At 41.9% G+C, this 12,972-nt stretch overlaps 1 protein-coding gene across 1 annotated transcript; it reads left to right on the top strand.

The window, feature by feature from the left end:
* The first annotated feature begins 3,141 nt into the window (after positions 1 to 3,141).
* Positions 3,142 to 11,671, top strand: LOC138930526 (RNA-binding motif protein, X-linked 2-like). Its single transcript, XM_070290879.1, has 6 exons — positions 3,142 to 3,234; positions 3,431 to 3,546; positions 4,661 to 4,712; positions 8,768 to 8,897; positions 10,418 to 10,595; positions 11,066 to 11,671. The coding sequence occupies exons 1-6, from the start codon at positions 3,170 to 3,172 to the stop codon at positions 11,599 to 11,601; spliced, it is 1,077 nt and encodes a 358-aa protein (XP_070146980.1). The 5' UTR covers positions 3,142 to 3,169; the 3' UTR covers positions 11,602 to 11,671.
* The last annotated feature ends 1,301 nt before the right edge of the window (positions 11,672 to 12,972 follow it).

The raw sequence follows: 12,972 nt of genomic DNA, 5'->3' as shown, positions 1-12,972 counted from the left end.
AATTTGAGTCATAAATCAGTGATTTTCTCTGATTTAACTTTCAGGTCTTTACTCAATTGTTTCTTATTTTAAGTTATTTATAGGCTTAATGATATGGTTCCTAACCTACCACAGATAAGAAGAAAAAAGGAAAAAGAGGGAGGAGACATTTAATCTGAAAACAGGTACACCCAGGGAGAGAAGTGCTAGATGGTTGCTACAAGGTTGAAGATGGAAACCCTACAATTTAGACTTAGAACCTCTGTTATACTGTACAATCTGATAACTTTTTTTGCTTCCACATTTAAATATTCTTTTAATAACTTCTTTCTGATTACAGAAGTAATGCATATTCAACATAAGACATTTGGAAAACAGAACACCACAGAAAAATTCCCTCTGTGTCTACCATCTGCAAACAGCCATTGCTAACAGTGTGGCATCAGTCATGCTCTTTCTGCCAAGGTAACATGGCAATAAAAATGTGAAAAAGAAAAGATACCTGGATAAAGGTAAGAAAATGATAATGGTGTAGAAAGGGACAAAGAGAAAATAAAAGCCTCTTTCCCTTTACCCTCATCTGTTTCCATAGAGGTAACCATAGCTGTATTTTCAGTTTCATTAACCAATAATTGTATTGTGTACTTGCTATGTGTTTGAGATTTGAGGTACTGAGAGCTTAAAGATGCAGTCTTTACCTTCTAGGACCTCACAGTCTTTCTAGGGGGAGAACATAAAAGAGCTGTGAATAACTGCAGAATTCAGAAGCAGAGGCCATCACTGCAGGCTGGTAAGGTCAGGAAAAGTTTCCTGAATGAGAAATGCCTTGATTGGAGTTTGGAGCTCGCTCGGGCAGGTTTTAGTCAGAGAGAGGTGAGTGGCCCAGGGATATATGGATCTCTCAGAAGAGGTATCTAGGTTGGATAATGAAAGGGGCCCTTGAGATAACAGATAGAAGTGGAGCCTGGCTGAAACTGAGGCTTCATGGGGCGGGGGGAGCAGTTGGAGAAAAGACTGAAGAATAGGGGCTGGGACAGTTATAAGAGTACTGAAAGAGCTAGGAGGCATGTGATGATGACTCAGAACATCACTGACAGTAAACAGGATGTGTTTGACAGACACTGAAGTGGCGTAATTTTTAGGAATTGGTGATTGGATAGATATCTTTGGGTAAATAGGAATAGGGAATACAAGCATGACATCCCTGTTTTTGAACATGGGCAACCAGGATAATGGTGATAACATTCCCTGAAACAGAGAAGTCAGGAGGGAAAGTGTTTGCAGATGTAGTGTGGTGGTCAGAAGTGAAGAGATGAATTTGACTAGCCATATTGTTGAGCCTTTCCTTGAACGTGGGGACTGCCATCAATTTCCTTAGCATTACCCACTGAACCTAGAAATGAGCTCTGCATACAATGGGTGCTAAATGAATGTTATTGGTGAAGAAAGGAGTAGAAGCTGGGAGAGCTGAATACCTTGCCAGTTTGCCTGGGACATCTCCATGGATGTACTTCCAATTGGTAGGAATCGGTAGGTAAGATGATGCCTAGCAATTTCCATAAGTCTGAGTGGAAAGGGGATTAGAATCCAGAGGACCCTCTCAATTTAATGTCTGAGAGGAGGACCAGAGTTTGCCTTCCCAGGTGTCTATTATTTGGTTGCTCTTACTCTCCTCTTTTGCTTCAGCTTCCTTTTGAACTCTGATGACCAAGGCCTAGGTATTGCTCCAATTCTCTCATTTCATAGTTGCTGGAAGAATTCAGCCAGATAATGCGGCAAGCTAGTTTACCACTTTGCAGTGACTACTTCAACCCTACAACTAGGCAGCCTAAGGTTTCTAGGAGCAGATAAAACCCCTATGCAATCTGTCACTGTTTAATTTTCATTGCCAATGTAATTCTACCAAGTTAATGAATAGCTGGGTTAGAGTGGGGGAAGGGAAGAGACACAGAAGGAATGAAGAGAAACTGTCATTTATGGGCAGATTCTGTTCTGCTTCTTAGCAAGACATTGGATACATGGTGAACCATTGAGGGCACAGTTGTCATCATCACCATCATCATCAAAGTACTTTTACGAAGTGCCTAGTTTCAGGGGTTCTGAGCTAGGCCTACACAGAGAACTACACAGCTCTGGAATTTCACTTTTAGACCATGCATGGACTAAGACCAGATACTGATGTGAACATGTGCAAGATGGATTTAAATCAATATGGTTTATTTATACATTATGTCACCACCTCTTCTATAGGTTCCTGATTATTTCTGGAGTGAAATCTATAAAGCAGATATATCCTGTATGCTCAATGATATTATCAGCTCTTTGAAGGCAAAGAACCCAACCTTACAATTATGTCTACAGACTTGCTGTACAGAACATATACAGATGCTCAGTATGGATTCATAAATCAGACCTGATGGGTAGACAGAGTATCTTTCAAACTATTAATATTTAACTCCTTTGAACCTCAGTTTCTTCTATAAAATGGAGAGAATAATTGTATCACAGACATTACAGGGCTGTTGTGAGGATAGAAAGTCAATGCATATAAATTGATTAGCACACAATTTAGTATTGTCTGCTCAACTGTTAGCTATTAATTTAACAACACGAATTTCTACTCCCGTAGGAGACTGTGGAAAAGGGGTAGCAGCTTTTCATACAAATCTGGGTATGCAATTCAGCCTACGGCGGTATACTTGTCAGTTGCCTATGCATTGGGATTTAGGAGGGGGAAAAAAAAAAAAGATTCACCCTCTCAGATATCTTCTTTACTTTTCTGCCGTCACTCTTGAACAAGGATGCTTTGTTGGGGGTGCGCGTGTGAGTTACTGACTGGGAGTGAAGGATGGAGGCTGAATTTGAGAGCGAAGGCTACGACTTAAGTCGCCGTATCAGGCACTTTTTCAGTCTTAATTCAGCAAACATTTGTAGTTAGGCTAATCAATGCCAGGTGTCGTCCAGGAGCTAGGAGTCCTGGAACAGACCAGGCTCGCACCCTTGCCCAATTTTTCGAGGGAACGTACGAATGGACCAGAGAAACACTCTCTGTTTAAAGAGCGAGCTCCGCCGAACAAGGAAAGCCGCTTCCAGCTCTAGTGCTCAGGCGCCACGCCCCCGGCGCGCCAGCGCTCTTCCGGCCGGCGCACGCCCCGCGGCAACCAATGGGCGCGAGGCGCCGGGACCGCGCATGCCTCTTGCGGCTCCTCCGAGAAGTTGCTTCCTAGGTTCTGAGCCCGCACCGGCGGAGATGAAGTAAGGCCTCAAGTGTCCTCTGAGACAGGTCGGGGGAATTGGTGCCCGGGGCAGCCCACTGGGGCTGAGGTGGTAGAGCATCTGCGGGGCTGACGGGCGGGAGAGGCGGGGAGTCTAAAAAATTAGTCTCTCGGTTTTGTTCTGTTTTACCTCAGGCCGGGGCGCGCTTACATGTCCGCTTTTCCTTCCGGTTTAGCCCTTTAACTAAAGTGAAGCTGATTAATGAGCTGAATGAGCGTGAGGTCCAACTGGGGGTGGCGGAGAAGGTGTCTTGGCACAACGAGTACAAGGACAGCGCTTGGATCTTCCTGGGTGAGGCCCACGTTTTCCTCTCGTAGGGCTCCTCCTCCTCTCCTCCCCTGCTTCCTAACATTTCAGCGTTCCCGCCTTTCATTCCTCCCGAAATTCACCACCCACGTTTATTCCCTTCCGCTGTCTCTCTGTAAATACGTTTTCCTTGTCTGTTTTCTCACCATTTCTAGTTTGCTCTCTCTGCCAAGTCTGTGCTTATAATAGGTACTGCCGGCCGTTCACTGTGCTGAGAATCGTGCCACTTGGTTTCTCAGAGACCGTTATTATCATCCCCCTGTCCCTCCCCATTTACACAACTAAAGAAACAGATGCAGAGAAGTTAATGACTTCAGGTCACATAGCTTAGGAAGTGGAACAGCCAGAACTATGGCTCTCTAGAACTCATGGTCTTAGCCCCTATCTCACATTACTGCCAACTCCCTCCCCTCCTCATTCTCCTTCCCTCAGAGTTTATTTTCCTCATCTAATTATCTCCTGCCTTCTATCCGTGGCCGTATCACCATCTCTATATTCACTTTGTCTCATATGTGGTAATTTGACAATTTATTCAAAGAGGTTATTGCACCAGACATTGTATTAAGCATTTTATTTCCATTTATTTATTATAACAATTCTGTGAAGTTAGAATTGTAATATCCCCATTCTATTGGTGAGTAAGGAAACATTTGCAGGGAAATTTATTTCCTATGAAATGCTTAACAATTGACTTTTAATCCTTAGTCTTTGTGAGGTGGGGTTAATATTTGCATATTTAAACTGATTTTGGACCTTAGCTGTGAATTTGCAGATAGAGAGCACATGAGTTCAAGATACGTTTTTGGAAGCCAAGTTTTGTGCTGCAAACTATCTGCTTTCTCCAGAAGATTTTGGGTGTGACGGGAGTTAGTTTGCTTAGGGGTGACCCCAGCTTTTCCACTCAAAGTTAGTCACTCCTTTTTCTGTATTACTGCTGCATTTTCTGTGTGCTTCTGTCATTGCATTAGACTAGGTTCTTTGAGGGAAGGCCCTGTTGCTTATTCTGATTTGCCTCCCAGTGCCTTGCCTACTGTATGCATGGTACGTAGTGGACACTTGGTAAGTGTTTGCTGAACTGAAATATGTTTTTCTCTTTGAGGGGGACTTCCTTATGAACTGACTGAAGGGGACATCATTTGTGTGTTCTCACAGTAAGTCACCTTTTTTTCTTCTTTTTAGTAAGTCACTTTTTTATTTCTTACCTTCTGGGTCATCAGAGTAGTTTGCTTCCATAATGCATTTTATGGCATCACAAAAGCCCATTTATTTTAACTGTAGACTGACTTGCCTCCCTGCATGAGGAGGCCTGAAGCTTCTGTTCTGGTCTAGATCAGTCCCAGGACATGGTTCTGGAGCTCTCCAGTGTGCCAAATCCAAGAAGTTGGTTGCTATAGGAGCCTGTCTTGGAGATTCTGGTCTATTTTTATTGTCTTTTCACTGAAGCCTACACTGGAACAGACTGGAACTCCTAGGAAGGTACTCTGTTGGCCCATCTTCTTGGACTCTTATAAACTAGGGGTAACTCATGATCATGGGGCCATTCTGGGCCCACACCTGTGTGGCACTGTAGGATTAGGGCAAAGCACAGAGGAACTGGGAAAAAAGCAAAAGGTTTAGGCAGTAGTTTTTTTTCGTTTTTGTTGTTTCTAGTTGAGTGTAAGGTTAGTGAGCAGAGCCAGTCTCTTTAACTGGAGACTAAGAATCACAGGCTGATGAGGGATAAGAATGAATAGGAGAATCTTATATTCTTCATTCTGCTATGGGATGATAGCAGCAGCACTAGGTGGGAGAGAGTCTTGGCAGCTCACACTAGTAGTGGCAGCTGGTGGGAGAAGGGTTGGGTACAACCCCAAAGCTACACAGAGTAGTTAGTCCATAGGTGCCAGAAGGCCTTGGCAGCTCAGAGCAGCAGAGAGCCATGACCCCTGGACTGTGGAGTCCTCAGGCAGAGAACCATGATAAAAGAGCTTGGGCAAGCAGACAGTGGCTAGCACACCCTGGCAGAGGCATTGCCATGGCAGGGAATGGTTGGACCATCTAGTGGGCAGAGGTCCCTGGCTGATTGGTTGGGCCATATATAGGACAGAAGGCTGTGGGAAAGAAATTGGGCAAGAAAAAGGCCATGGTAGAGGGCCCTGGTAGGGCCTGAGGCTGCTCTTTCCAACTCTTGGGTATTGGGAAGTTCACAGTAGGTACAGCCTATAACTTCCACCCCATTGTGGTAGCTCTGCCTAGTCCAGTCTTCCACCTGGGAGCTGTTTTTGTCTTATTTGCATTGAGTGATGATCACTAGTGTGTGTGTTTATTCCAGTTCTCCACACATTGCTCTCCATGCAGATTGCCTGTGTCACTGATAACAGTGGCTTTCAAAAAATATTTTGTTTTCTGATTATCAGAGTAACGTATAGTTGTTGTAGAACATTTGGAAAAAAGAAAAAAGTACGAAGAATAAAATAAGAATGTACTTTAAGGAAAAAATATTAACATCTTTATGTATTTACTGTCTTCTTTTCAATGTTGGGCATTATTTCCAGTATTTTGCTGTTATGGATTATACTGCAGTGTACATTGTGATATATACATCTTTGTATGCCTCCCTAATAGTTTCCTTCATGACATTAATTTTTCAGTTCAGTTCAGTCTTTCAGTTGTGTCCAACTCTTTGTGACTCCATGAATCGCAGCACGCCAGGCTTCCCTGTCTATCACCAACTCCCGGAGTTCACTCAAACTCACGTCCATCGAGTCGGTGATGCCATCCAGTCATCTCATCCTCTGTCGTCCCCTTCTCCTCCTGCCCCCAATCCCTCCCAGCATCAGAGTCTTTTCCAGTGAGTCAACTCTTCGCATGAGGTGGCCAAAGTATTGGAGTTTCAGCTTTAGCATCATTCCTTCCAAAGAACACCCAGGGCTGATCTCCTTTAGAATGGACTGGTTGGATCTGCTTGCAGTCCAAGGGACTCTGAAGAGTCTTCTCCCAACACCACAGTTCAAAAGTAAACATTGTCAAATTATTCTCTGAAAAGGTTGTATCAGTTTTCACTCTGACTGGAATGCTCATTTTCCTGAATCCTAATCAGTAATGGTTATTTTAAGAAAATATTGCCATATGACTTCTCATTATTATTTTACTTTGCCTTTATTTCATCATCAGGGTGGTTGAACATCTCTTCATAGATTTATAGGCCCTTATTCTTTTTCTTTGTAAATTGTCTATTACGATCATTTGCCTATTTTTTCCCTGTTAGTGTGTTCCACATTTTCTTACTGATTTTACAAGAGCCCTTCATGTATTAAGGATATTAACTTATTGTTTTTAACACTTTATTGTGTATTGTATTGCTGTGGACTTATTTTTTCAATTTGATTGTTATACTACATTGCCATTATTATTATTTCTTGATGCTCAAACTGTCCCAGTTTGGTCTGTAGTTATCCTGTCAAGCCAGCTCCTATATTCTTTTTTCTTTTACTTTTTATTTTGAAATACTTGAAATAATTTCTGGGTTAAAACAGGAAAGTTATGAAATAGAATGAAGAATACCTATATCCCCTTTACTCAGAGTCCCCAGATGTTAGCATTTTATCACATTTGCTTTATTATTTCTCTCCACCTATATGCATTTTTTTTTTCTGAACCATTTGGGGGTCAATTGCAGACATGATGCACATTTACCCCTAAATTCTTCAGTGTGTATTTCCCCAAATACCAGAACATTTGACTTCAGGATAGTGATCAAATTCAGCAAATCAACACTGTTACACTGTTATCTAATCTATAGACTTTATTTGACTTCCAGTTGTTCTGATAATGTCCTTTATAGCAAAAGGAAAAAAAATGCTTTCTAGCCTTAATCTGTGATGTAAATTGCAGACATTTTCTCCTAGTTTGTCATTTGACTTTGTTTATTGTGATTTTTTTTTCTTTGCAAAATTATTATTTTTAAATTTTTATGTGTTCATTTATTCATATGTTTAAATGATCTTATGGTAACATTGACTTTTTAGGGGATGTACAGTCCTATGAGATTTTTTTTTAATACTTGAATAGATTTGTGTAATCACCCTCACAATTATGATGAAGGACAATTCCATCATCCCCCAAATTCCCTCATGCTGTCCCTATATAGTCTGTCCTCTAATTGCTGGAGAAGGCAATGGCACCCCACTCCAGTACTCTTGCCTGGAGAATCCCATGGATGGAGGAGCCTGGTAGGCTGCAGTCCATGGGGTTGCTGAGAGTCAGACACGACTGAGCGACTTCACTTTCACTTTTCACTTTCATGCATTGGAGAAGGAAATGGCAACCCACTCCAGTGTTCTTGCCTGGAGAATCCCAGGGATGGTGGAGCCTGGTGGGCTGCCACGTATGGGGTCACAAAGAGTTGGACAAGACTGAGCGACTAACACACACAGACACTAAGTTTTGGTATATATTCCCATTTTTGTTGTTTTCTAAATAGTCTACCATGATTTCTTTATTTTATTTCACTTTCTCTTTCATCCAGTAGTTAGCCTGGAGAATAGGTTTCAAGTTCTAGTTAGGGCATTTTTTGTTTTGAAATTATTGTTCCCAGCTGTTTTTGGAGATGATTGAGATTTACTTTGAGATCTAGTCTACAGTCAGTTTTAATATGTGTTTCATGGATTCTTGAGAAGAAACTCTTTTTGTACAATCGAATATATCTGTGTATCTACTAGTCTGATGTTAATGTTTTTAACAATGTAATTGTTATTAAGTATATGTTTATTTGTAGTTATATAATTTTATATTAATTCCTCTGACTTATTTTTCTCAATTTTATGTTATGAACTCAAAGTGGTGTGTTAAAATCTCTAATAACTTTCACTCTTTGTTGCTCTTTGTATTTTTAATTAAAATTTTGGATGTGTTAATTTATGTATAAAATTTCATGACTTATGTATTAGGACCTTTTTCTGTGTAAAAGAGCCCTCTTAGTCACATTTAAATGTTTTTTTTTGGTTGGCCTTGAATTCATCTTTGATTTTAATACTACCACCCATTTTTTAAATTAGGTGTTCTTGATATATCTTTTTCTAACTTTTAATTTTTAATCTTTCTTTGTCGTCTTGTTCTCAGTGTGTCTCCTGTACAGATTATATTATTTGAATTTTGTTTTGTCATCCAATCTGAAAGTTTTTACGTTTTAAATCAGTAGTGTCTTACTCTTTTATAAATTAAATAGATACGGGGAGATTGTTAACATTAATCTGGTACGAGACAAGAAGACTGGGAAATCCAAAGGATTCTGTTTCCTCTGCTATGAAGACCAGAGGAGCACAGTTCTGGCTGTTGACAATTTTAATGGGATCAAGGTGAGTATGCTTACTGAGCAGAACTTTTCCATTGTGTAGGGTTTCAGTTTCATTTCACAGCTGATGACTACAGGCTCAAGGGCAGTACTGGTCAGCTGGGTTGCAGAGCCGTGGGGACATACTGACTGGGAAATGACCCCAGGAAATAGTTCCGTTGGCTCATGACCCTGTCAACATGCATTTCTTTTCCCCATCTCTTAGCAAGCTATGTTCTCAGGAGCATAGGTACCATGACCCCCCCCCCCCACTCCCCTTCATCTTGCACCCAACCAGGCATCTGTTTTTCACCTTTTCTTCCTCACACTCCACTCTCATTTCTGCTGTATTGGAGAGCAAAGAGACTAGCAAACACTGCTGTTTCATGCTGTCCTGTATCAGGGAATTTGGGGTTCTATAATGGTTTTGTGGCTGAGGACCTAGCCATGTATGTCTCTCATATGTCTCCATTGACTTGGCAGTACTGGGCCCTGAAAATTCTCTAGTTAAAATCTGATGACAAAGTCTATGAAAGTAACTCATTCTGAAGGTTTCTGTCCTCTCTTCTCTCTCCTCCACCCTTGTAAGTGAGACAGGGTGAGTGATGACATGAGAGTGAGACATGAAAAGGGGATGGGGCAAGTCAGGGCTATCTGTGCCCCACATGCTCCCTGTGCTCATTTAGGAAAAGCACTGCCACTGAATGAGCATTGTCACAGGTTGGAGGGGTAACTCTTGACTTGGAGAATTTGTCACTGATTGCACCAGCAGTGAAGGAACTCACCATAAAAGGTGACTTTATTCCACCTTTTATGGTGGAATGGGATAGGTGAAAGTACTCAGGCTTAGGGGTAAGAGCAAAAACTTGCTCTTGAATGGAACAGTAAAAGCCATACATTTCAAATTTCTGATGGCATTGCCTATAGAATAAGTCTGTATCTGCCCGAATGTTTTTGTTTTAAGTGAGGGTTTAATTTTTTGTTGTTCACCTGGAGAGTTGTGATTCGCAGTGATAGTATCAGCATGAGCCAGTGGTTCCAGTATGGTCGGGGTGGAGTAAGGAGTGAGGGCTTAAGAGAAAAGAAAGTAGTCCTTTCTAGATTTCTTACCCTATCCCAGCTATTGTTCTGCTTTGGCCTCATCCAGTTGTGTTGAGAAAGCAGCTGTAGTGTTGAGCTGAATTTTAGGAATTCCCTTTAGCTTCCAGGCTTTTTCACAGTGTGTTTCACTGTAAATTAATGTTACAGATGGAAGGTAATTCGTGTTTCTGCATCTAAACTTTTGCAGTTTTCCATGCTGCTTATGCTTTGGGGCAGTACTTCCTGGCTCTTTTCACTTCATGGCACACTCATAGCATGGAGCTATTTATATAGAACTCTGGGATAAACTGATGAGGCTCCCAGGGTCTCCAGCTGCCCCAGGCTCTACCTGACTGCCCCAGGGCTGAGCGAATGTGTAGGGATGTGTGCTGTGACACATCAGTGGAGCAGGTCTGCTTTGGAGATTTTCTGAGAAACAGAATTAGCATTGCCTGTCTGTGTTAGATCAAAGGAAGAACTATCCGAGTGGATCATGTATCTAACTATCGACTTCCTGAGGACTCAGAAGAAATGGATGAGGTGACCAGAGAGCTGCAGGAGAGGGGCTGTGGGACTCATACTCCTCCACCAAGTTCATCTGAGGGCTCTGAAGATGACAAACCCACCAAAAAACACAAAAAAGGTAAATGGTTAAGGCCTATGAGAAGATTCTGGGTAAGCTTAATGTTTGCTCTTCTTAGCCTTCACTGAGAGTTGGTAGTCAGTTCTCAAGTGTGAATGGGGCAGGTGTTTGGGGCAGGTGTGGTTAACCTTACTTTAACTGGGAAAGAAGAAATATCAGCAGAAAACTAATGCTGTGGGCTAAATTCTGGCCACCAAAATGCATATGTTGAAGTCCTGACCCTCTGGTACCTAACAATGTGACTGTTTGGAGGTAGGGTCTTGAGAGAGAGAATTAAGAGCTGGAGTTGCCTTATACAGCAACCTGACATATTAAGGGTAACAGACATCCACCTTGGATTCTTGGAGGCACTTTTCTAGAAGTAGAGACCGTGAGTGTTTCACGCTGTTGCCAAGCATGCTTTCCTTTTGTATATCCTCCATCTTTTCCATCTTCTTTTTCTTACTGATTGTGCCCCCCTTTTCCTCCAGACAAAAAGGAAAAAAAGAAAAAAAAGAAAGACAAAGAGAAGACTGGCCAGGAGGTACAGGCAGAGCAGCCAGCCTCCTCTTCATTGCCCAGAAGCAAGATGATAAAGGAAAAGGATGACCCTGACTCTAAAAAGAACAGTGGCAAGCACTCAGAGAAGGCAGAGAAGGGTCAGAAGTCGGAGTCCAGGGAGGTGCGGAAGTCCCACCCCAGTTCCCCTGAGGTCAGGACGACCTGCCATGGTGGAACGGAGGGCCGAGAGAGGGAGCCAAGAAAGGAGAAGTCCAAGCACGAACACAAGTCATCAAGCAGGAGGGAAGAGAGAGAAGACAGGCACAGGGAGAGAGACAGGGGTCGAAGCTCAGACATACACTCCAGACGGCATGACGGGCGCTCTGAGGGGCAGCATGACAGGCGCTCTGAGGGGCGTAGTCACAGGAGTAGAAGTAGGAGCCGAGATAAATCTCACCGGCACAAAAGGTCCCAGCACTCCCGAGACGGGGAGTCCTCTAATCCCAGGGAGCGCAGGCATCACTGATACCTCAGCCTGTTCAGCCATTCAGCATGGTAGAATTAAAAATGAACTGTATTTTTCAAATACAATGAAATTCAGTTGTTATTTTAGTATATTTACATGTAAAGTCTCTGAGAATGTATTCTTTTGAACGCTTGAGTATAATAATCATCAAGAGAGCTGTAGTTTTTAACAGTTAAATGTCCTGGATTTTTGAGCAGAATCCACTGTCCCTGGGAATATACTTGGTACTTTTGGTACTTACCAGAGCATGTACCTAAATCTGTGTTTATAAATATGGCCATTGAATTCATGACCCCAATTTATGATGAAATGGGCCAGAAGGGGAAATACCAGACAGTTCTAGAATTCCAGTCTTTGTGCTACATGTTAAGAACCTTTCCAGTTGGCAGCTATAACCACTGAGCAGAGAAGTGTGGCTTAACTAGATTCAGACAGGTTGCTATGAATGTGATAAGGATTCTTAACATCAGCCTGCTCCTTCCTTATTTTTGCTTGACTGCCCCCTGTTTTTTGAAACTGTAGACATCTTTTTTCAATTTTGTTGTTTTTGTTTTGGTTGATTTGTCTACATTTTTTTCCTTATAACTTATTTATTTTATTGAGAAGAAATTCACATGAAATTAACCATTTAAACATATTTATTTTTAAATTTAAGGATAATTGCTTTATAGAATTCTGTTTTCTGTCAAACATCAGCATGAATCAGCCATAGGTGTACATATGTGCCCTCCCTCTTGAGCCTCCCATCTCCCTCCCCATCCCACCCCTCTAGGTTGATACAGAGCCCCTCTGAGTTCCCTGAGACGTAACAGTAAATTCCCATTGGCTATCTATTTTACGTATGTTATTGAAAGTTTCCATGTTACTCTCCATACATCTCACCCTCTCCTCCCCTCTCGCTGTGTCCATAAGTCTGTTTTCTGTTTCTCCATGTCTCCCTTGCAAATTCATCAGTACCATCTTTCTAGATTCTGTATATATGCGTTAGTATACAATATTTATCTTGAAATTGACCATTTTAAAGGGAACATTCAGTGCAGTTTGGTACATTGACAGTGTTATAAAACCACCAACCATATCTAGTTCCAAAATATTTTCATCACCCCAGAATGAAACCCTGTATACCCATTAAGCAGCTCCTCCCCATCCGCTTGTCCTCTTTGTCCCTGGCAACTACCAATCTGCTTTCCGTTTCCGTAGATTTACCTATTCTGGACATTTCACGTAAGTAGAATTGTACATGTGGCCTTTTGTGTTTGATGCCTTTCACTTAGTATAATATTTTTGAGGTGCATCCATATTGTATCAGTGAAAATGTTACTCAGTCGTGTCCAACTCTTTGTGATCCCATGGACTGTAGCCTTCCAGGCT

This window comes from Ovis canadensis, chromosome X, assembly GCF_042477335.2.
Source record: "Ovis canadensis isolate MfBH-ARS-UI-01 breed Bighorn chromosome X, ARS-UI_OviCan_v2, whole genome shotgun sequence".
NCBI lineage: Eukaryota > Metazoa > Chordata > Mammalia > Artiodactyla > Bovidae > Ovis > Ovis canadensis.
The sequence above is the reverse complement of the archived record's forward strand: the minus strand, read 5'-3'. Positions and strand labels throughout refer to the sequence as shown.